Source organism: Xiphophorus maculatus, chromosome 8, assembly GCF_002775205.1.
Source record: "Xiphophorus maculatus strain JP 163 A chromosome 8, X_maculatus-5.0-male, whole genome shotgun sequence".
NCBI lineage: Eukaryota > Metazoa > Chordata > Actinopteri > Cyprinodontiformes > Poeciliidae > Xiphophorus > Xiphophorus maculatus.
Window position 1 is genome coordinate 25,172,795 of NC_036450.1, and position 24,222 is coordinate 25,197,016.

The window sequence follows — 24,222 nt, forward strand, 5'->3', positions numbered from 1 at the left end:
GTGGCGAAAGGCATTCATTTCACATCAGATTTGAAAAAGGACGCGTGTTCAGCAGAGGGGTTAGAGCCATGAATGGCTTGTTTTCAAGAAATCCAACAAAGATGGGCGTGAGCTCGTTCTCGTCTCCCGTGGCTGTGGACACACACTGCGAAGGGGCGGAGCTTTTAAAACAAAAACAGCCAAGAATCCAGCGCCAACATGGACGCCACGCTCACTCGCTCGCCTCGTGTGAAAGATCGCACGAGTCGAGCCGAAATGGCCACCGAAGCGGCTCAGTAGCAGCGCTCGAGTGGGCGGGACCAATGGCAGACTGGAGTCACATGACCCGCGCAGAGCCAGGCTGAGCAATTCCAATATGGTGGCCAGCTTGGCAGGTCTACGGTTCCTGTTGATGATATTGTTGTTCTGCGGGATCAGATTCGGCGCCTGCAGCCAGGAAGCTCCGCAGGTCGTGGGGCTGCGACTGGAAGACCCCGGGGGTCTGGTGCGCATGAAGGACCGAATCATCTCGGCGCCAGAAGGAGCCACGTTCCAGCTCCGTCTCTTTGGGGCTAATCTGAATGGAAGCTGGCCGTGGCCGTGGCTCGCGTTCGCTGGGGCGGCAGCGGGAGCCGCAGGGGCGGTCGGTGATGCCGACCCGTGCGAAGAGGAGTCCAGTCGGCAGGAAGCCGCCTTTAATGCAACGGAACCGTTCAAAGCGGATGAGCCGAACAGCGGGCTGCTGACGGTGGAGGTGAAGAAGCGTGGGAGCGTCTCCGCGGATTTCTACCACCTGTGTGTGCAGAGCGGGGGGATGTGGGCATCAATGGGCCCGGACAGACTGCAAGTCTGCCCGGGAGAACCTTCAGTTCCTCCACGGCTGGATATGACTCCGACGACAGCCCCTCCACGGCGGGATATGACCCCCATGGCAGTCCCCCCGTGGGCTCTGGCTCTCCTGGTGGTGCTGATGCTGCTGACCTGCGGCCTGCTGAGGACCGTAAACTTGAGCCTGCTGTGGCTGGACCCCGTGGAGCTCTATGTTCTCCACAGCTGCGGATCCGAGGAGGAGAAGCGAGCCGCCAAGCGCCTGGAGCCAATCAGGAGGAGAGGGAACTTCTTGGTGAGTTGGGAACTTATCACCATATAAGGGTTTCAGTCGATATCGGTTTCTGTTTTGAATATCTGAGATGGTATCGAACTGGTGGTTTTATCCACAACTTTGTTCAGATGCAAACTGATGATGTGGATGTTAACAAATTAATATATTCAACGTTGTTTTGACACTAGATATTTACACAACAAACACACACTGGAATCGAACCCAGTACCTTTAGATTGCTGGTTGACTGCTTACCCCACAGAGCCACTGTAGACCCATCAGGATGTAGATGGCCAACTAGTGACTGAGTGAATTAGTACCTTGGTTAGTTGTCCGTGAGGAGTTGAGCTACTTCAGTCTTTCCTCTGCCTACATCCCCCAGAATGCTGTGCGGTTCTGGATCGGAGTTCAGTGAAATTGTATCGAACTTCTTGTCTATTGATATTGATCATGTGTTTATCTCACTATGTATTGGTCTTAATTCGTTGCCCAGTCGGAGGGCTGTTTCGTTTTCTTCTTGCCAACGAAGCTCTTTCCCACCCAGACATGCTCGCTGCTCTTCCTCTGCGTCTTGGGCCACTCCGCCCTCGGGGTGCTCCTGTACCGGGCTCTGGGCTCCGTAGTCTCGGCGGTGTTCACCAGCGGCCTTCTGATCTTCTTCCTGGCTGAGCTGGTTCCTCACGTCCTGTGCTCCGGCTACGGCTTCCAGCTGGCGCCCGGGCTGACCTGGCTGGCCCAGGTCTGCATGGTGCTCACCTGTCCCCTGTCCTGTCCGCTGGGGTTGATTCTGGACCTGGGCCTGGGGAGAGACATCAGCACCTGTGGGATACGGGAGAGAGCCATGGAGATGATCCGTGCCAGCGTCAATGACCCTTACAGGTACTATGAAAAATAATAATAGCCATATAGATACTACATTTAGCATATTTTTGATTTTAAAAAACTGATTTAAATTTATTTATAAACCTCCTCAATCAGTTAACCACCATAACATCACATTATTACATCCCTCCTTACTACTGAGAGTAAAGTAAATACAGATTTATCAAAATGTGGTGTCGTGAATATTGTGTTGAAATTCATCCTGGTTATTAACATTATTGTAGTTTTGTAAAACTATGTCTGAAAAATTAACAACTTTTCAGACAAGAAAATCGGTATAAGCCAAAACTGGAATCGGTGCACCTCTCTCTCTCTCTCTCTCTCTCTCTCTCTCTCTCTCTCTCTCTCTCTCTCTCTCTCTCTCTCTCTCTCTCTCTCTCTCTCTCTCTCTCTCTCTCTCTCTCTCTCTATATATATATATATATATATATATATATATATATATAAAACAGTCGTTTATTGGCCATTGCAGCAATATCGGATATTGATATCGACCCAGATTTTTAAACCCTAAAAATTGTTCTAGCATATTAATAAAAAAAAAGTGCAAAGAATGGATTTTATTTACAGTAGTTATTTTTTTTCTTGCTTATTTTTATTATGTGGCTAACAAACACACAGACTTTTTTTCTGGGTTACTTTATATTTACAGAAGGTCTATGTAAGAACTGTGAGATTGTTTTAAAAAATGTAGATTTTCTAAACAATGAAAATTTTATTTTGAAGGTTAGAAGGAAGTTGCACCTCAAGTTCCTCTGCTGTGTTGACAGACCAAACAAACAAACATCTGGCTAAATGGTGGCAGACTTAGCAATAGCTGCAGGCGGAAACGAGTGGAGGCTGAGGACTTCAGTCTCCTTGTCTTTCTTCTTTCTTGACAGAAAAACGGCCATGTTGGGTAGACCAGTACAAATAGAAAAAAAAAATCTCGACAGATTATTAGTCACATGTTTGGTTTTACTCTGGAGAGGTCTTTGTGTTTTCTGTTTCCTTAAAGCAGCTAAAAATGCTCTTGCGCCAAGTATGTGGGTCAGAAGCTGAAAAGTTTGGATTAATCAATGTTCATACTTAGGATCATCGCTCATCCTGGCCTTTATGTGTTCAGGTCGCAGCAGGATGGGACATATAGTAGAAGGAACCGCCAAGTAGGAACCTTTAATTCTCAAATAAACATTGATCCATATAGGGATGATACCTTTACATCTAATATATTAGAAACTTAATGGTTCAACTGTTGATTCACACCATTTCTAAAGCCTGAAGTGGAAAAGCTGCTTAAAGGGACAATACATTTCAACGGTGGAATACCTGACCCAGATTGGAGAGAAAAAGATACGCAAGACGATACTAAGCAGACTTCTACCGTGTTAAAGTTTAACAACAGAACCTAGGACATGTCTGCTGAAGCCTTTAGCTAGGACGGACTGCCGGGTCAGAAGGATTCGCAGTGCTGGATAGAGAATAGCTTGTGGTTTGACTTGTTCCAGTAGAGCTGAGACATGTTTGAACTAGACACCCGCAGACTGAAGATGAGGCATCTGCAGGAACATTTTCCAGGAATCGGTGTCGATTTCCTGGAGGCAGTCTCTACCTTCCTCCATTTCCAGAGCATCCGTCAACATAGAAACTGATTACTTGTGGAGATACCGTGGTGTGAAAAAGTGTTTGCCCTTCGTCCTGATTTCATTTTTTTCTTCTTTTTTATTCATGTTTCTCACACTTAAGTGTTTCAGAACCTCAGACCAGTTTTATTTAAATTCAACACAAGTAAACACAAAATGCAGTTTTTAAATGAAGAGGTTTATTATTAACGGAGAAACCAGCCCAGACCTACACGGTCCTGTGTGAAAAGTTAAGAGATGCACTGATCCGATGTTATCTGTATCGGTCTCAATTATTGAAAAGATTTTTAGATCGGGTATTGGTGACAAAGTGCCCAATTCATAAGAGCAGATCTATTCAGTCTAATTCTAAGATTTATTATTTATGTTGCATTGTAATTAGAATTCCTAATTGCACTTTCTAACCCATTTGAAAAAAGGTTTATTGCAGTTAATTTTTACATCTTTGACCAAAATAGTCAACTAATTGTTTTTGTTGTTTTACGTTGGCTGTTCTACTCCTAATCGCTGTGACTGAACAAATTAAAGATTTTTTTTCCATGTTTGAACAGGCTTGTGAAGCTATTGGTGTATTTAAGTGTGCTATGCTGGTACAGAGTTATCAAATAAATCTGTAATTCAGTACATTTATGCCTTTGTTTAAAAAAAAAAGAAAGAAAGAAATGTTTTAAGTCAGTTCAGCACTTTCTTGCCGTATCGGATCTTAGCCGTATCGGATCGGTATCAGCCGATACTAAACCTCAGATATCGATATTGGTATCGGAAATGAAAGAAGTGGATCGGTGCAGCCGATGGTAATCTGGGACGTGACATTAGAAAACGTCTTCATGTTTCAGCTGACGATCTTCTAGAAACCTCGCGTCAAAGACCAGTGAGACGTTTGGACATTGATTTTGAAGACTAGAATGATCTAGAACAGGTCTGATTGACGTCATTGAGAAGATCATATGTTTGCTGTTACTGACCCGTGTGTTTGTGTGTGTTTGCACAGCGAGTTTGTGAAAGAGGAGTTCAGCCGTGGGATGCTGCGCACCAAGACGGTGGAGGACATCCTGACCCCCCTGAAGGACTGCTTCATGCTGCCCAGCTCGGCCGTCCTGGACTTCTCCACCATGTCGGAGATCATGCAGAGCGGATACACCAGGGTGCCTATTTACGAGGAGGAGAGGTGTGTGTTTAATTTCTGCTTCTTTTTTTTAAAACGTACATTCCATCATTTAGTTTTCTTCGTCCATCATCTTTGTCTAAGGAGAAAAGATGTTACTTATTGCTTGTTGTGGCTTTCAGGTGTTAAATCAAATAGTTTTGAGTTATTGCTTAGATTTTTCTGTGGATTACCAGAATATCATCCAGCAGAAGTATTTAGATATTTTTGTGCCAGTAGTTGTGGGACTTGCAGTAGTTTTTACTCGCAAGAAATTTCTTTCACACATAAACAACTTGCAGATGCTGTTTTTCAAACACCGGGGGTCGCCATAAACAACAAATATACCCACATAATTCTCAGCTTTTAGCTTGCTAATTTTTTACCTGTTTATTGTAAAAAATAATAAAAGTTGTGTAATATTGATTTAAAGAACTATAAAGCAAAATAACAGGTTTTTTATAGTTTTGAACACTTTTCTGTAAAACTGAATGAGGAAAAGTTAGAATTTTCTTGTTCTTACTGAAGAAACTCTGATCTAGTAACTCTGTTCAGACTTTCCCAGGAATCCAAAATCTTCAGAATGATTTCTAGCAGTGATGAATAACTTCTGTTGGAAAATGTTTTTTCTAATGAACGATTTCTCATGGAAACATTACAGAACCCTGGTCAGATGGGTCGCTGTTGGCCGCATCTTAACGCTCTTGACGCTTTAAACTCTGTTCACTCTCATGCACAAACATTTTGTTTCATCTGATATTTTACAAGTTATTTTGTGAAAAAGAGCAAATTTATAGCTATATTTAACAAAAACAGCCAATATTCCATTTTGACAAGAATTGTCTTTCCCAAATCTCTCTTATATTTAGTTTAATTATGACAAAATATGAAAATTTACTCTGCAGGTCTCTGTTTAAATGCAACTGTATGTTCAGAAAGTTTAAAATCACCGAGGGTGTGTAGACTGAAGAACACGTAGTGTTACGATTAGGGTGCAGCGATTGCAGTTTTCTAGTCAATTCCGATTTTTGACCATTTTGTTTGTCTGAAAAGTCGATTTCTATTCTTTTTTTCCTCATATGTTGACTGATTTTCCAAATGTAAGGAAGTATGGACCAATTTGTCGACACACACCTTCTTCTACAGCTGGTTTAACGTAGCCAGGGTTTTTCCTGAAGAACTTACTCACCTTCCCTAATGTTTAAGACTGCACTGAGTTACAATGGAAAGCACATCGCCATCTTGGTGAATCATGATGTGTTCAGGTAAAGCAGGTAAAAGCAGGACTGAACCTACAAAAAAATGGGAGGTTTGAAATTTTGAAAGCTGGTACAGATTTCAGTCTGTTCCATTTTCTCTTTAAGATCAATAAAAACCACAAAATAGGTTAATTCATCCTTTCTTGTGAATCAAACCTTGTTGACAATAAAACCTGTAATGTGAAGCAAAGAGCAGCTCCAGGTTCTGTGCTTGTTTCTAACCCAATAAACCCCTAAAAATCTAATAAACATTTCTAGCCTGCAGAGTAGATGGGAAATTCTAAGCTGATTTTCTATCATGTCACAATAAATGAATAATAAATTCATCTAGAAATAAAGCCGACGGCTCCATGTTCGTACTTTTCATAAGGAACGCCTTCAACCTGAGGACCTGTTTGAAGACGCAGCCGCTTGCTTTGTGTTGGACCCTCTGTCCGACACGTTGTTTGTTGTTTTTGCTTCCGCAGGTCCAACATCGTGGAAATCCTTTATGTGAAGGATTTGGCGCTGGTGGACCCGGAGGACTGCACCCCCATGACGACCATCACCAAGTTCTACAACCACCCGCTGCACTACGTCTTCAACGACACCAAGCTGGACGCCATGCTGGAGGAGTTCAAGAAAGGTGAGCCAACATCTGAATGACCAATCAGAGACCTTCCTGTTCTCACCTCACCCTCCGCTCTCTGATTTTGTTCTCCACCTGTTCATCACTAGAGAAAATGACATAGAGTAACTTCAGTTTTTTTTTTTTGTTTGTAACTCTTTAAATGTTGGTTTGAGCTACAAAATGGTATTAGTCATAAAAACTAAAGTTTGGTTTAATTTTTCTCGTGAGAATAAGAATATTTATTTTATTTTATTTATTTTTAGCGTTTTTCCAATTTCTTTTTAGAAATACAAATATTCCTAATTTTATTTGCATTTATTTGGAACACAAACACTAGAATTAATAAAAATTAAGATTTAACAACAACAAAAAAAATACCCTAATCCTTAACATAAATGAAAAAGTTATGTTATCTAATTTTAATAGATAAAATAACTACATTTAACAGATTAAATCTATTTTTTTTGTTTTTTCTTAGTATTAAAAAAAATGCAAAAATGTGTTTTTAGGTAGGGACTAAAATTGTCCACAATATTAAAACATCAACAAAGTTATTTAATTTTTCTGTCCATCACTGATGTCTATGTAATATTCCATACATGTACTAGTTGATCTGGTTTATCAGGAAATATAACCACATAATGGAAAACAATAAAAACAGCCAACTTTGATTAGATTTCAACTTGAATAGGATGAAAAAAAAAGAACCAAACAGAAATCAAATTGTAACAGTAGAATGTATTAATGAATGTGAGGCAGTGGCACAAAAAAGCCAAAGGGACACAGATTGCTCTATGCAGTTAATGTGTATGAAAGACTTGAAGAAATAAAATGAATCACCAAAACATAAAAGTTTCTCCCTAAAATCCCATCACACCTCACAGCGTATGGTATCTGCATCAACAGCCGTAGCCGAAAAAGTAAAAATAAACTAAAGTGACCAAGAGGAAGCCCTGAGATCCAGCTGGGGTCATTGTAAACATTTCCGAGCTGCTCTCTAATGCAGCATGACGACCGCACTGAGCATGTGCAGAAAGCTCGGCGCTGACTCAGCAGCTGCTGCAGCAGCTGACTGAGCAGGCTGGAAACACTGAGAGCTTTCTGCCGCAGGAGGGAGAGAGAGCGTTCAACGGGTCGACGCTTCTGATTGGTCGCTGCTTGGGAAAAACCAAAAAAGCTCGTCTTGGACGCAGCTAAACTTAGCCACAGATCTGCTTAGCTTGGGAAATTTGCTTAGCCCTTATTTTTCTGATGATGTGATTTTTTTCTAGTGGCGGAAAATCCAAACTGTTAGCTTAGTGAGGAAAATGTCCATAACAGGGTTAAAATGTCTGCAGAGGAATGTGCTCTCCAGCATTTTATTTCAGAATCAGGGTGTGAGTTTTAGTTCTGAGCATCACACTGCTTTAGACCTGGGTAAGAACTCAAGAAAACAAAAAGGAGAAACGAGGACATAGAGCAAAAATGAAAACAGATTAAAGGAAATGAACACAATGAATCATTTCTTTTAGGGAATGCTAAAAATTAAAATGCAGGACTTCATAAACTTCAGAATTAGAAATTCTGCCTATTAAAGGAATGTTATTTGTCATGATAACAAATCTTGCTGGATGATAAATTGTTCCAAAATTTATTGTGATAAACAATGATGATGTTGTTTTGTGACCTTTTTAAAGTAATATAATGGTAATGGCATGATAATGCAAGAACACATTCTCAAATATCGATAAACTTTAAATTCTAATAAACATTTAACACTGGAACTGGAAGACATTTTAAATATCCAAAATAAATAAATTAAAAAAAGACAAATAAAATGAATTATAAAGTCTTTGTAAACAAAATTATCCTTCAAAATAAGGTCTAGTTGAGACCAAATCACCAGACTGAAGACTCTTACCATCCAGTTTTTGTTGGAAAGAGAGAAAAGAGAAAAATGATAAATCATGCACATAGAAATTATTGAATTTTCTAATTTATCATGCGACTAGTTGATTTGCTACAATCATATTCCCATAACCATGTACAAAAGCTTAGCAGTTGCCATGGAGACAAGGGGACTCCCAACGTGTCACTCTGTTGGGAGTGGTCCACAAGGTTCTGTGAGATTTGGATATTTAAGAATAATATTAAAAAGATCCTTCAGTTACAAACCAGGAATGGTTTGGGGTTCATGTAAGTCTTAACTCAGTGAATTTTATTTTTTATACTTATTATTTTTGCTCCATTTCCAAGGCCTTTTATACACACTTTAGTAGGGATGAAAGTAAACTGGTGGCCATTGTGTGTGTGTGTGTGTGTGTGTGTGTGTGTGTGTGTGTGTGTGTGTGTGTGTGTGTGTGTGTGTGTGTGTGTGTCTGACTTTTGTTGAGATCCAGAACAAGCAGCTAACACATTGTCTAAGTGATGAAGGTCCGTCTCTTGACTGGTGTTCATGTAGGCAACTCTCACATGGCCATCGTCCAGAAGGTGAACAATGAGGGCGAGGGCGACCCGTTCTACGAGGTTCTGGGTCTGGTCACCCTGGAGGACGTCATCGAGGAGGTCATCAAGTCTGAGATCCTGGACGAGTCCGACGGCTACTGTGAGTGTCTGGGAGAACCTTTCCTGTCACTGCGGCCGCTTGTTTCTGTGTTAAAACTCCCTTCTGACCTCCACAGTGGACAGGAAGGTGAAGCGTCCGATGACTCCTATGGAGATCCCTCTGGAGCCTCGCGGCTCCCACGAGGAGTTCTCCCTGTTCAAGCCTCCAGAGGGAGAGCCGAAGATCCGCACATCACCACAGCTCCTGCTGGCCACGCACCGCTTCCTGTCCAGAGGTGTGTGCAAAATGAAAAAAGGTTATGCAAACAAAATGAAGTCATTTGAGTTGTATTGATGGGTTATAAACCTGGCTTTCTAGTTCAAACCTTTACATGGGGTTTGGAAATTTTTCAAAAGTCTTAAATTTGTTCATCCAAAAAATCTAATCAATTTAAAAATACATCAAATATCTTAATCCCATATCTTAAGTTTTGTTTAAGACAAAGTTTAAGTCTCACACAGACATTTTCATTGCGTTCGTTTACTCAAGGCAGAAGGTAGCTAGTATATTCCTAGCAAGCAATATACTCTTGCTAGCTGGCAAGAGTATATTAGCAAAATAACTAGCTAGCTAGTTATTTTGTTTATCCATGATAGAGGCAAAAAAAGCCCTGGTAGCTAGCTAGTTTTTTTGTTTGTTTTACCAATGTTGGAGGCAAAGAAACTAGCTAGCTAGCAATAGTATGTTAGCATTCAGTTACATATAGCGGCACCTACTTACTCATGATAGAGGCAAAAAAAAAGCCCTGCTAGCTAGCTAGTTTTTTATTTGACCAATTATGGAGGCAAAAAAACTAGCTAGCAAGAGTATATTAGCAGCTAGTTACATGTAAACAAAACAACTAGCAGGCAATTTTTTTTATCCTTGATGGAGGCAATGTCCAAAAATCGATTAAAATGAGAGAATAAAGCAATCTGCTGGGGTTCCACTTCAGTAGGTGTACGAATGGGTTGTGAACACTCTTGACGATAATGCTGTGATACCGATAAAGATGCTGAAGTCCTGTCATGCTGTTTCCACCTTCAGAAGTGGAGCACTTCAGCCCAGCTCGTGTGTCTGAGAAGGTGCTGTTCCACCTGCTCCGCCACCCCAGCGTCAACCAGGAGGTCCACTTCGACCACAACAACCGGCTGAGCCCGAGCCACTACCTGTACACCCGCAACCACCCAGTGGACTACTTCATCCTCCTGCTGCAGGTACGAAGCCGCAGCTCAGCACGACTGCAGGGTCCCTAAAGTCTGGACACCACCACCTTAAGGCTCCACATACTTCATCCAGATCCGAACAGTCGACTTTAGGTCTCATGGTTTTGGGGCTGTTAAATTTTGCAGACACCCTCTCACACCCCTTTGTGCCGGGGTCCCCCACTCCCAACCTGCATCCTCTTTTGTGCTTTTACAAAATGGTCACAGAGAGTTGTGGTCAGCAGCCATGTTGGCCACAAACGTCTGACCAATCACACAACGCCTCTCATTGAGGTAGACGCATGACAAAAATTGCATGTAATGAAGAGCAGCTGTTTCACTTCGACGCCTCCGCTTCCACTATCCGGCCTTTGAATCCTCAGGAGACGTGAATACTTTTAAAGAACGTTCATCAGACTCTGTGGGGGAATTATGTACTATTGTACGAGTCTTCACTACATAGCTACACAAACTGTCGAATAGCTAAAAACTCTTGGATGGAAATTGTAACGTTGTTGTTGACTGTTCGGCTTCGGATGAAATATGAGAGAGACGTCAGGGAAAGACGGGGAAATATGCCAAGATCCCAGACTTGGTCATTTGTAAATGTTCATATTTTTATATGAACATTTTTTACAATTAGAATAAAACAAAACCAAATCAGTTCCCAGTGTTATTGAGGCAGCTGCAGCAGAGGTTTCACTGATTGATCCCTGTCTGGTTGTCAGGGCCGTGTGGAGGTGGAAATCGGCAAAGAGGGCCTGAAGTTTGAGAACGGAGCCTTCACTTACTACGGCGTGTCTGCTCTGACGCTGCCCTCTTCAGGTGAGATGATAGACTGTTTTCACTGGAGCGCCTTTTAGAAGTCAGTGCTGCTCACCGCCTGGAGCAGTGGGACGCAGAGTTTCATATTTAGATGACTAAGGATTACATTTTTATTTATTAATAGGAGTTTTGTGCGATAATAATGTCTGCAACAAACAAAATTTCAATAAGTTTCCTGAAGTCATTTGATATCATTTCTAAGAGGAAATCTACTTGAATACAAGCTGAAAGAATAATTTAAAAATTAAAATGATTAATAACCAATTGAGTCTATTTAGGAAATTGCAATAAGCTAATCGCATAATTCTCTTAAACATTATGGGACACCAAGGTTTACATGAAGTGAAATGTGCCGTCGATCCCACTGTGTTCCTGCTAACTCTGGAAAAATCTGGAAAAAGCTTTATTGTTTCTCCTGTTATCTTCTTGTCCTTTTCTGTGTCCTTGCTTTTGTCCATGTTTCTTTCTCTTCCTCTGATCACCTGTCCTTACTTCCACTTCCTTGTGTCTGCAGATCCATATCTAAAGTCTGTGTGCTGTAGAAACAGTCAAGTTTAGTATTTTCTATTTTAAGTTGAAGACATTAGACTGGGAACTGTGGAACGTTGAGTCTGGAATAGTAAAACTACGTAGCAAGCCTCTGTAAATTGGAATATTCTAAGGTTTATGGTTTGTTGTGCTGGTTGCCACGTGAATTAGCTGCCTTATCAAAAGCTAAAGTCTTCCTTTATAGTTTTATTCTTTTCCTTGGTAATAGTTTTGTTACCCAGCAATGTGTGTAGATGGGGCTTCAGCAGACCGGCTGATTCTGAAGGAGATGCATCTAGAATCCTGTGGTTTGGTGAAGGACCTTTGTGCAGTTTCAGACTCTGTGTGTGTGTGTGTGTGTGTGTGTGTGTGTGTGTGTGTGTGTGTGTGTGTGCGCGCGCAGTTCACCAGTCTCCGGTGTTGACCCAGCGACACTCTCCCAGGGATCCCTTCGAGTCAGCAGACGCCACCAGCCCATCCAGCTACTGTCCCGACTACACAGTGCGAGCCCTCACTGACCTGCAGCTCATACGGGTGAGTGGGCGTGTCCACTGGGACAACTGGGGGACACCTGAGGGACACCTGTCCTCCTGTTATTGAACTGGACTAAACTCATTTGTAAACATCTGTGAAGTTCAAAGTTTTACAGCTGCTTGGAAACAAAACATTTTTTTCTGTCCTTCTTTCATCCTTTCATTTATTTGTGTTTTGGTTCCATTTTTCTTTTTCTTTCTATCTTTTAATTTTCACTCTCCTTCTTTTCTTCTTTAATCTTTTTCCATTAGTTTTTCGCCTGTTTGCCTCCTATCATTACTTCCTTTACCGTCTTCTTCCGTCATCTTTTTTTTCTTTTTTCAGCACTTTCACTCTTTCGCATTTTTACTTTTGACTGCATTGGAACTTGAAAACCAACATTCCTCCTTCGCTACAACGGCCACCGCCAACGTAAGCATGCGATCCAACGTCCGCGACGTTAAACGCGCGGCCGTCTCGTTGTGCTGCAGGTGACCCGTCTGCAGTACCTGAACGCCCTCATGGCGTCGCGGGCGGGCCAGAGTCCAGATCCTCCAGAGATCAAGATCCTGCCCAACAGTCAGACCAAGCTGCTCAACGACAGAAACGCCACACCAGGTAGCTTTGCTCAGAACGCTGTCTGACCTGCCGGGTCTTCTGCCTCCTGCAAACCTGCAAACATTTCGTCCCCCCCTCCCCTCTTTCTGATGCCTTCGTAGTGTTTTTCTGTTTTTGTTTTTTTTTTTCTTTTTTTAGGAATGTGCTTTCCTGTTTGTTTGTTTTTTTCCTCCAGCTGAACTGAATTAATTTTCTCTTTCTCTTTCTTTTCCCTCCTTGCGTGCCTCCTCTTGTCTCTGGCCCGCCCAGAGTTTCCTGTAAACTTTTCGTTCTTTGATACCATTGAGAACTTCTGTTAGAGGGCTTTGTATGCATGAGGTAAATCCAACCTTAGCCCCAGTCACTGACTTACTCACAGACACCAATCCTGTCCTGCTGCAGGCTGACACATTTACCTCCTCATAACGCCCGTAAGCCCCTCTCAGCGTTTCTGTTTGTACTCTAATCATGTCCGGACCTTTGTGGAGGCATGAAGGTAAATGTGTCTTTTGCTTTTCTACTCTTTGTTCTTTGCGTTGTCTTTAAATCACTTCCCTCTTTCCTGTCCTACTGCAGCTGCAGCAGGTGCTCTTCATTCTGTTCAGCCTCTGTTTCCACAAAACAAAGGTACAGTGATGTATGATTTAATTAGGCCACAGATGGTGATGAACTGCGTCTCTCTGGCGTCCATATTGGAGGTTCTACGTGTTTAAAGAAAACTACTTAAACTTGTAGAAAAAAGTTCAAGCTTTCTTTCTTTATGAGGTAAACTCCTTGTAAAAGTGCATCAAATTCAGCTCCATGTAAATTATGACTGTTGTATAAAGAATGCGGCTGCTCGATCCTGACGTGTCCTCATTATTGGGAGATGAGGACAAATTGTTTTATATAAATGTCATGCTGGCTCTAAATTATTGAATTATGATCCGAGCAGAAAGAAACTCCTCCAGTGCTTTGAAAACTTCAACCTATTTAAAAACTATTTAATCAGAAATTAAATGTATGTATGATGACCTCCAATATGTCCGCCCGGGGGAGCCGAGACGTCGCCTTAGAAACGGTAGAAACGAACAGAATAGATGGCTCCATCTTTGCCTTCTGTCGCTCTGGTCGTCCCTCCCCTGTGTGTGCGAGTGCTGCCATCCCTGTTCTGACCTCACGCCTCACCCCAGCTCTCCTCTGATTGGTCGGGTTCCGCAGGTAGCAGCAGAGCCCAGGAGAGCTACACAGAAGAGGAGGCTCATGGGTAGCACAGGAAACATTTCTGGTTGGATCGTAGTTATTGGACCAGACTGGAAAGAGAGAGAGAAAGTGATTTATTTTTCTTTTATTTAACTAGACCCACTAACTCACACGTCGCCATTCCTTCATGTGATCAATGGTGATTATTTTATACATGTATGTACATATGTCTGTATAAATATAAATATAGAGTGGAAAGAGAAGATATGTTACCTTAACCGGATTATTTAGTTTTCTGCGTTAATTGTTAATTCTGTGATCTGAGCGTTTCCTGCTGCGTACCGGAGACTGAACCCTTTGATTCGATAAAGTTCCAGAGAACGGCTTCTTCTGCTTCCTCAGGACGATTCGATCAACCTGCCCGTTCCCATGGAAACCTAAACCAGGGAGTCCCATCACATTCAGACCGCGAAAAAAAAGAGACGCAAGAGGCAAACGGTGCATTTCAGTGCATTCGAATAAGAGGAAACCAAGTCAGAATGTCCGAGTTGGAGCCGTCGTTTGTCGGGATTCCTTTGGAATTATGAAAATAGTTGTTTCTGTCATTGTAAAATGTGGAAAAGTATCCCAATTATGTTTTTTTTCTTCTATTTTTATATATAGCTCAGATCAGACAATTAGCATCCAAAGATTCGTCATTCTCTCTGTTCCTTTACTTCCACAGAGGGAACAGCTAAACTCTGGTTTTTCAAAGCCATTTTGGGGGTTAATGAGGAATATTCAGGTGGTTCTGTATTCTGTCTTCCTGCATACTGGACTCTGGAAGTACCTGTTGTAGTTTATTGTGTGTGTGGTGTCCTGCCACTGGTCAGACCATGTTCGGTTCCAGTGCTTCAACGGGGCGTTTTCCATCAAACAGGTTCTGCTGCTAAACTGGGCGACGTTTGCTAAACAGGAATTAGCTTAGCTCAGTGATTGGTGTGGAAGAGCGGAGGAGTTGGAGGAAAGTGAGTTTTACGGGTAGAAAATGCAAAGAGGAAATAAATCAATGTATAATTAACAAAAAAAAACTATGTAAAAAAAAAAAAAAAAAAAAAAAAAAAAATATATATATATATATATATATATATATATATATATATATATATATATATATATATAAAAAATTCCAGAAGAGGATTAGGGCCACTGGGAAAAAATAATTCTGACTTTTTTTCCTCAGAATTTCTAAGAAAATAAAGTCAGAATTCTTTTTTTCTTTGAGAACAGCCCCAATCCTCTTCTGTTAAAGAAATATAATAAACATTAAATAAATACACACTATGAAAAAAGTAATACAATAAAAAAGAACTGATATGATTTCTAAATAGAAAGGAAAATTAAATAAGTTGTGTTTAAATTCAACCTGTTGAAAATAATAACCAAATCTTAATTTCCTATACTGTATCATCAAATGCATTGAGAAAGTTCTTAATGTTTTTATTTACTAGATGTGATATTTGGCACGTAAATTACTTCATCAACTTGTTCTACGTTTATCTGTGATTATGTCAGGTTCTGTCCTCCGTACGCCTCCATGTTTTGTTCTGGAGAATGTAGAGTCTTGCCTCAGATTTCCAAAAGTTTGCCAACATTTTCCTAATCCAGCTTGTTCCCAGACAGGCGGAGCCAGAAAGCTCAGCAAGACGAAAACAGAGAGAATTTTGTTGCTGTACATCCATTCAGCTCTTTCTGCTGGAAGTCTTGCTCTCTCTCGCTCTCTCGCAGCCTGAATGAGCAGCAGACACGTCTCGACATGCAGAAACTAGGCTGCCTGAGAAATGGAGGATCAGACATTTACTGCATTTAGTTTAGCACCAGAACCGCTTTGGTGGAAAAGTAACGTGATGTGATTACTTGGTGCCATTTTTATTTTATTTTTCTGACCTCGGTCATGGCGATCGTTCTTTGTGAACTTTGCATCCTCTGAACTGGACAGCTTACACAACATTAAATAATGTCATTTCTAAGTAATGTTTGAATGAATTACAATATTCCCCGAACATTGTTTTTTATTTTTTTGTAATTTTTGTCAAACGTAGCTCAGCGCTACATTTCTATCACTGACTGCTCTTTAAAAAAAAAAAATAATAATAATATTAATCAACTCCAGCTGGCTTCTACTCATGTCCTGATGTCAAGGTTCACTTCCATTCTGATGTTTCAGAGACTGTGTGTGTATGTGGAGTAAGTGTAAAATGTTCCTGACTGTTTTTGGAAATGCAGCTCATTTTAGAGAAACCTGTTTTATGTTATGGAGGCGGTGCCTTTTTCTTTTTTCCTTCCAGGTTTAGCTCATTGCACTAAACTGTTGCATTATCATTTCTTTCTTGTACATATCTGGGTGCCAAAGTTACATGTGTGTATGCATCTGTTCTGTCTCTCGGTGGAGATGTTAGTGGTGAAAAATGCAGAATTCTGCATTTTATAAGATGTGAGGAGAATCCAGATTTTTTTTTTCTTTCCATTTTTTGGCCGATTGTGAAGTGAAACTGATCGTGCATGTGGTCGACATTTCAGGGTCTGATCAGAACTGTAAGGCCTAAATAACAACTTGAGTCTCCCTTAGTGAAAAACTGTTTTCATGCAAAAATTTACTTTTTGGGGGGGGGGGGATGTTTTTCAAAATTAATTTAAATAAAAGTTAGTTTCGAATGTAATGTGTTGATTCTGAACGAATATTAAACTAAATCGGGTCTCTGCAGCCTGCGGTTCTGGAGCGGCTCCTCGGATCGTCCACAGTCGCTCTTTTAAAAAGTTGGCTGAAAAAAAGTTAAATGTACCTAAAAATGGATCCAACAACATTCTGCTGCATTTGCTTTTTAAAAAAATGTTAGTTTTCTTATGTTGGAAATGGTGCTTTTTTAAAAACATAATTTTCCATGCATATCAACGTCCCGTAGAATTTTTGTTTTTCCCAATTTTTATAAACGGGCTCTTTAAAAATGACTTTGTTTTTGTTTTGACAGTAGATATTAATAATAAAATGAGAAGCAGTCTTGTTTTAAAAGATCATGTGAAACGTGTGATGGAGACGTTGCCGTTTCCATCCGTACTGAGGATAAAAATGATTCTCCGGACTGTGAAGGTTGCAGATCCCTGAACTGGATTAATAAGTGAGCGTGTGGCTCAACCATGAGAACAATCACACCTGATTGAAGAAACTATCCTCTGCATTATGTAAAGTGTTTGTCGGAGCCAAAGCACATTGGGAAATCGGTGCAGATCAGATCTAAAGCAGCTGGTGTCCTGTCAGAGATCCTGTTGGTTTCATATCTGAACCATCTGATGTGAACGGAACCAAATATGTTCTTCTCTAAACATTTAGTGACCTGGTTCCCATCAGTCAGACTTAAAACGCTCAAAATTTGGGTAACACCGGCAATTTAAGCACAAAAATCATTCAGTTACGTCTCATAACGTCTCTGCTTGAACTGTTGGAGGAAACGAGGTAAAGCTGAAACGTGGGTTTGCCTGTCGCTGCTTCATCAGGTCGCTGGTGGAAACAGCAGAAAAGTTTCAACTCGCTAAGATGCTGAGGGACTTTTAGCTCTGCGGGTTTTATTCAAACTTTTTCTTTTGTAAAACTCCAAAATAATTCACAAACTATCGGCTGTAAAATCACAATAGCCTTGACGATGTGACCGTGAATCATCACCTTGTCGGTTTGACAGTTCAGAATGGATTGAATGGAGGTACGGAAGAGGAATAGTGCCACTAAAGAATAAAAAATAGTCTTTATTCTCAAATTCTGTCTCCCCATTCTGCCTGTTTTTCTGACTCGCCCTCATCTTCCATAAAGAGGAGAAGGTTAATGCTGGACAACTTGATTTTAAATGATTTTTTTTTTTTTTTAAATCAACATTGGAAAATGAAAAATAACTCTAAATATTCCACGTCAGGTGTTGTTACGAGGGTCCAACGCTGAAATCCACCGGGGGGCGCTCTGTACCTAACAGAGCACCAGCTGAAAGGTGAATCAGAATCTTGAACGTTCTTGTGAAACATTCATACGTTTATTCTTTGGGGATGATTTTGTCACTTCGAGGTTCGTCTTTCGGTCGTCAACATTCCATGAAGCTTTGAATATTCATGTGCCAAACAGTTTTTACTCATCGCGTGGCGATGGCCTCAGTCATTGTTGCACATGCATAAATGATAGATATCAGAAATAATCCCTAAATGAGGAGTTTAATTATTTTTAATATATTAATGAAAAGGAGGATATTTTTGAAGTGTGTTTTAAGCAGAAGGTTTGGATGTTTGCAAGTTTGTCTTATTATTTGAACAGCATAAATAAAAGCAGTGGGGAATGTATTATTATATAATATTAAGAGGGGGGAAAAATCTAAAAGTTAAAACATGTTTTGTTCATGTTAAAACAATCACATTTAACTGGAGTTTAAATGGGACGAGAGGAGAATCCGTGTCACTTCGAAAGCTCTCCCACTCTGAATAGGCCGTGTGTGTTGGGATCAAGGGTGTGGATTTCATAAAGCTAGTTTAACATCTAAATGACTTAGTGTTTTAGAAATGTCTTAAACATTCAAATCACTTCTGTCTGCTAATTCCACTGGCTGGGATCATATGTGCCAAAAGTTCAATTGGTTTGAAAGTTGTAGAAGTTTGAGAAAATGTATAAAATATACGCAACCGTGGCAACCGCTTCAATTGAGTTAGCAATTAAAAGGATGGTTCAAATCTCCAACAGACATATTAGCCTGGAGCTAACGACTCCAGAGAGATCAGAAAGCAGAGCGCAGCTTTTAGGTTCTGATCTGTTTGAATACCGGGTCGAGTTCTGTGGATTTTCTGCCCCGTTCCTTCAAATCCAGCTGAAGCAGATGATCCTGGCCGCTTCCACTCAAACGGATTCATGTAGATTTGGAAAAAGTCCAAACCGAACGGCATGAGGAGGCGTTCCTCCGCCTGCAGTAACGTGTCCAGATGATCCAGGTTGTTTCCTACAGCGGCTGCTGCTTTAGCCGTGTTACATTAAACCGTTCGTCTCTTTGTGTTGGAGTTGGATTCAGTGTTATTGCATATCAACTTATTTCAGGTGTTTTTTGTTTTTGTTGTTTTTTTTTCTTCTTTCCTGATTTCTGAGTAAATAGTTTTGGGTTGTCTCGTTTTAATTCTGAAAAGTGAATGCAGAAAGATGATCACAAACTGATCAGAGAAATGTTTTGTGTGTGTGTGGGTGTGTGTGTGTGTGTGTGTGTGTGTGTTGATGTGTGTTTTAGGAATCTACAGCACATCATGTCCAGGATGTAGTTATTAGGCTCTCAGTCTCTGCGTTTAGGTACAACCCTGTTACCAGAAGAGAAGTTCCAGTTCTCCGGCTCTTATTTGTATTAAAGATTTGTTTGATTTGCTTCTTTTTTGAGATGCTGTTGGATTTGGTTTTTGTTGAACCCTTTCAATACTTTCTTAGGAAATAAACACAGTCGTATTCTGAAAGTGTTGGTGGGTTTTTTTTTCCTTCTCTTTCTCTCTGCTCACACAGATGGAAAAGTTCCACATTGGTAAATCAAAGGGTTTTACATACTCTGAGTAATAATGTCAAGTTGTGCTTTGTGCACAAACCTTTCACTTTTCGCTTCATGTCTGCTGAATGAATAAAACCAGAAACCTTGTGGTGGGTGTTTTTGTACAACTGAGGTTCCAGTGGTACAAACATCTCTGTCAGATGATGATGATGATGATGTGACCTTCAAAAGGTCACCTTGACATTCGGCCTCTGTAGTTTGAAGGTTATGTATTTGCTACAGTCACACACTAAGCTGAAGACCTTCAGGTTCAAGAACAATCGATCCGTCGTTCTCACAAACTGTGTCTTTGTCTTGCTGAGAAAGTTTAGAAAATTAAGCTTTTTTATATTTTTATTGGGAATTTAGTGCTTGGAATGGAAATACGTTGTACAGTGAAGAAATCAAACCGAGAGAGGCTATGATGGACTGACCAGCTAACAGAACCAAGAAGCTGTGTCCAGTCAAGTCCAGACACAAGTTTTGGTCCGTCTGTTTTATTTGCTTTAATCTTCCAGCAGGAAGGTTTTTCAGATGACCTGCAGTTTAGTTCTGCTTTCCAGAGAGGAACTGCTGTATAGACCTACGCTTCGTTTCCAGAGGGCAAAGGTCGGTGAGGTTTGGTACACTGTTTGGTCAAACTCGACAATACCTCATTAATCGTGGAGGGGAAATTAAACATTATTGTAGCTCATGTAATTTACTTCATAGGATCGTCGCAGTCAGTTTAACGGTGAATCTGAAGAAGCCTCTGACTGAAGAGAGCGATGTTGTATGACAGACTCATGAAGAGTCTGACGCTCCGGGTCTGAGTTCTACACAACTGACCCTACTGGACTCTTTGCTGGTAAATAAAATAAATGTTGCTAAAGTGTAAATAGAGGAGCCATGTTGGGACGACTTCCTCGAGGCGGAGTTTCAGAAAGAGCAGGAGGTTTTAAAGAGACAGAGGCCCAATTTCAAGGCGTTGAATTAGAAAGTCAAATTTCATTTAAGACATATTTGATATGTACGTCGTTTTTTATAGCAATTAAAGTAGACATATTTACTTTATTATGCTATAAAATGGCTCCATGTGGCTGGAAGACATAGAATACTGTCCTGTGTTAGTTTTTAACACATGACCAGGTTGATTTGGATAGATACTCTATCTGGATAAAGAAAATCATTTGCTTTTTCTTTTTTTTCACCCCTCCAGGGGTCTTTTGTGGGCTCTAGTGTCCCTTATATGATAGTAGGCTGACAGGAAACGCGGGGAGACATGCGGCAAATGTCGTCGGGTCCAGGAGTTGAACCCGCGACGGCCGCATCGAGGACTCAAGGCCTCCAAATACGGGTCGCGCTAACCACTACGCCACCACGGCACGCCCAAATCATTTGCTTTTAAAAAAAAATATTATTACTGAGGTTATCCTTATCTGATAACATTCATTCAATGAACTGAAGCAGTTAAGTTCTCCCAACATGGTACGCCATTGGTCACTGTGCCCACAAAGCCTGTGTGTAAACCAGGGAGTTTAGATCTATGCAGGCTTTTTGTGGGGACTTCCCCTTATCGCCACTGCTTCCCACAGCAGGCGACTAAAATGAATTGTTTCTACAGATTAAAAGGTCATAGTTTCTGCAGCAGGAAGGAACCTCAGCTGGGAACTTTCTGTCTGTCTGGGTTTTATCCTCCCACACTGTGGAGACGTGCAACAGCTTACCTGAGGAAAGTAAATGACGTATATTTTTTTCTTTCCTTTAAATTCTCTGCTGGAAATTATCCCTGTCTATTGGAAGGTGTTCATTTTTTCCCCCATAGACCAGTAACAGGAACTTGTGCACCACAAGTGTTGCGTGAACCACAGTTTGAGAACTACAGATTTGTTACCGAGCGAGTACGACATTTTGTCAGCGCATTTATAGATACTTGTCTTGTTGTGCATGTTTTCATATCTGAGTAATCTGTACCACTTCCTGCCACAGGCAACAAGATCAGCTGTGTGTGTGTGTGTGTGTGTGTGTGTGTGTGTGTGTGTGTGTGTGTGTGTGTGTGTGTGTGTGTGTGTGTGTGTGTGTGTGTGTGTGTGTGTGTGTGTGTGTGTGTGTGTGCGTGTGCGTGTGCGTGCGTGTGTGTGTGTGGTCTTTTCTTAGCTATAGTCAGGTGAGTGTGTTATAGTACTTTGCACTAGGCTGTTCTCAAAGTAAAAAGTAACAAGTTTGATGTGCAGCACCACTTTTTAATGAAAATCCTTCTGTACCTCTGGCTCTATTCCTGGTCTGTTTCTCTTGATCTGACTTGGTGAAATGAACAGAACATTTTCCCCTCAGAGTTCAGAGTTGTTAAATAAAGATGTGGATTTTAACGCCTCTGATTTCCCAGGAAGTTGTGTTTTCTTTCAGACTTCAACTCTCTCACGCTGGAATGGGTATGATATTTTTATGGGCTTAAATCAATAAAAAAAAGGGGAATTTGCCTTTTAGACTGAAAAAACACAAAATCTTAGCAAGTCATTTTGGTCTAGTGTTTAGTGGATGAGTCTTAGACTTGAAATAACACAAAACAAACTGAAAAGTAACTTTTGAGCAAGAAATAAGAGCTTGTTTTAGGTCAATAAGTCATTAATATAGATTTTTTTGAAAGTACTTGTTCCACTATCTGATTATTTCACTTATAACATGGGAAAATATCTTGCTATAAATAAAATAAGCTGCCAGTGCAACTAGTACATATTGATCAATATTACAGACCAGCTCCGATATCTTTCTCAAAAGTTACATTTCAGTTATTTCAAGTTATACTTTCAAAATATTATTTTAATGTTTAAAGCAAAGACAAGCCTTATATTTTATTACTGCAATTTCCATTTTTTTTTACTCCCAAACTTTTATCCCAAAAATCGCTGTCACATATTGAAATTCAAGATTCAACGCAAAAATCTTATTTTCATGGTAAAGTTGAGAAACTGCAACACAAAAATAAAATAAAATTTCATGAAGCAATATGAAACTAAAGATCTGATTAGTGTCGATATGGTGTCGATATTATGGATATTTTGGATGGATCCGCCCACCTCCACATTTGACCAAGGTGAGCTTCATCAGGGGGAACGTGGAACAGCTGAGGCAGAAAGCAAGCAGGAAGACTGAGGGAAGGAGACTAAGATGGAGGAAACTGAACTAGACATAAAACAGAACTAAAATCCAAGAGGAAAATCATTACTTTCCATTATTATAAACGAGAACCATCCAAAATAAAAACAAGAAAAAAGTGGGAAACTAAAACCAAAGGAAGGAACCTGTATGTTAAGACTCATACAATAGTCATAAACGCAGAAAAATGAACTGAATATGACACAATCTCTTAAAAATAAATGATCAGAAAACCCAACGCCAGGTAAACACGCTGTTGTCCTGACGGTCAGCATTGTACCTTATGTTTATGGTGTCTAAACTTTTTGCCCCGGGAGGCAAAACTGGAGAATTCAGGTTACTGCTGGGCCATAAAATGAATTAAATTAAAAAATTTTTAAAAACCAGTGTTTATTGTGATTTCTAAAAAAACGTTAGGCTTAACCTGCTCAACAATAAAAAAAATGTTCATCAAATCTGTATATTATATAAAAAAAACACTGGATAAACACTCTGAAGCACCTTTTCCAAAACATAAAGAGGACTTCAGACTGCTGCCTTTTCAAAAAGAAAAACAGACAATTTCCGAACTTTGTGGGTCAGCAATTATTTTTTTGTTTGTTGGCCAAATCTTTTAGCATTCTTGACTTGGGGTCCAGGGCCGAACAAAAATCATGACAAGGGCCACAGATGGTCCCTGGGACAAGTTCATATATATATTATATGTGAGCAGAATACCAGAATACTGGAAATATAATGATGCAGCATCAGAGGATGTGGCTTTGCGAGGTGGGGGTTTTAATGTAGGTCATAAACCTCCATCACTCTGAACAGGAACCACATCAGAAGAGTTACAAACATTCGCTGTTCATTACCTGTCTTCAAGTTAAGCTTTGAATCATGTCAAGCTGACCCTGCTTGAAGCTTTAGTCAGGATTCTGACAGAAAAGGACAAACAACACAGCTCATCGGCCCACAATGAAACACGGTGGTGGCAGAATAATGCTAAGAGCTTAGCTTTCTTCAGATGGAATTTAATGCTTTGTCGAGTTATGAACAGGTCCAAATACAAGTCGGCTTTTGGAAGTCAAAAGATAATCACCAAAGGAAACACTTCACGAGCGGAAAATCTAAATTTTGAAATGGCCTAGCCAAAGCCCAAGTCTGACAGAAAATGGACAAGAGTGGTGCTCTCAGTCAGAGATTTGGAGATATTTAGTAGATAAATATTACCAGTGGATACAGACGGGCTCCTACCAAAGAAATCTGAATGTTGAAACTGAATCTTGGTCACTTTTTATGTAATTCCTCTAACAGGTATTTATGACAAATTAAGGTTTGAAAATGATTAGTCAGTTCTTATGTTAACATCACAACATCCTGACATTTACCAGTTTTTTTCACACTCAGTGACTTGGTTTTTTCCACTGGACAAAGAGGCAGCAGTGGTTTCCACAGCCACGAGAAACAGAGACAGAGAGAGAGAGAGACAGAGAGAGTTAGAACCACCAACTTTCTAAAAGGAAGCGA

The 24,222-nt window shown here is 40.5% G+C and overlaps 1 protein-coding gene across 2 annotated transcripts; it reads left to right on the forward strand.

Moving 5' to 3' along the window:
• Nucleotides 1-177: 177 nt before the first annotated feature.
• cnnm3 (cyclin and CBS domain divalent metal cation transport mediator 3) lies at nucleotides 178-15,089 on the forward strand. 2 transcript variants are annotated; one of them, XM_023338298.1, is made up of 11 exons: nucleotides 178-1,102; nucleotides 1,626-1,960; nucleotides 4,577-4,753; nucleotides 6,456-6,613; nucleotides 9,039-9,182; nucleotides 9,259-9,417; nucleotides 10,209-10,378; nucleotides 11,095-11,191; nucleotides 12,123-12,253; nucleotides 12,724-12,850; nucleotides 13,100-15,089. In XM_023338298.1, the coding sequence occupies exons 1-11, from the start codon at nucleotides 356-358 to the stop codon at nucleotides 13,147-13,149; spliced, it is 2,295 nt and encodes a 764-aa protein (XP_023194066.1). In that variant the 5' UTR covers nucleotides 178-355; the 3' UTR covers nucleotides 13,150-15,089. The 2 variants fall into 2 exon arrangements, with proteins under 2 accessions (XP_023194066.1, XP_023194067.1); XM_023338299.1 differs by having other exon boundaries at nucleotides 180-1,102; nucleotides 14,030-15,089.
• Nucleotides 15,090-24,222: the final 9,133 nt, after the last annotated feature.

Bases quoted from the DNA above. Each gene is read 5' to 3' on its own strand.
- cnnm3 (XM_023338298.1), top strand. From the start codon at position 356: ATGGTGGCCAGCTTGGCAGGTCTACGGTTCCTGTTGATGATATTGTTG. The intron at 1,961-4,576 runs GTACTATGAAAA...GTGTTTGCACAG, and splicing joins AGCGTCAATGACCCTTACAG to CGAGTTTGTGAAAGAGGAGT. The intron at 11,192-12,122 runs GTGAGATGATAG...GTGCGCGCGCAG, and splicing joins TCTGACGCTGCCCTCTTCAG to TTCACCAGTCTCCGGTGTTG.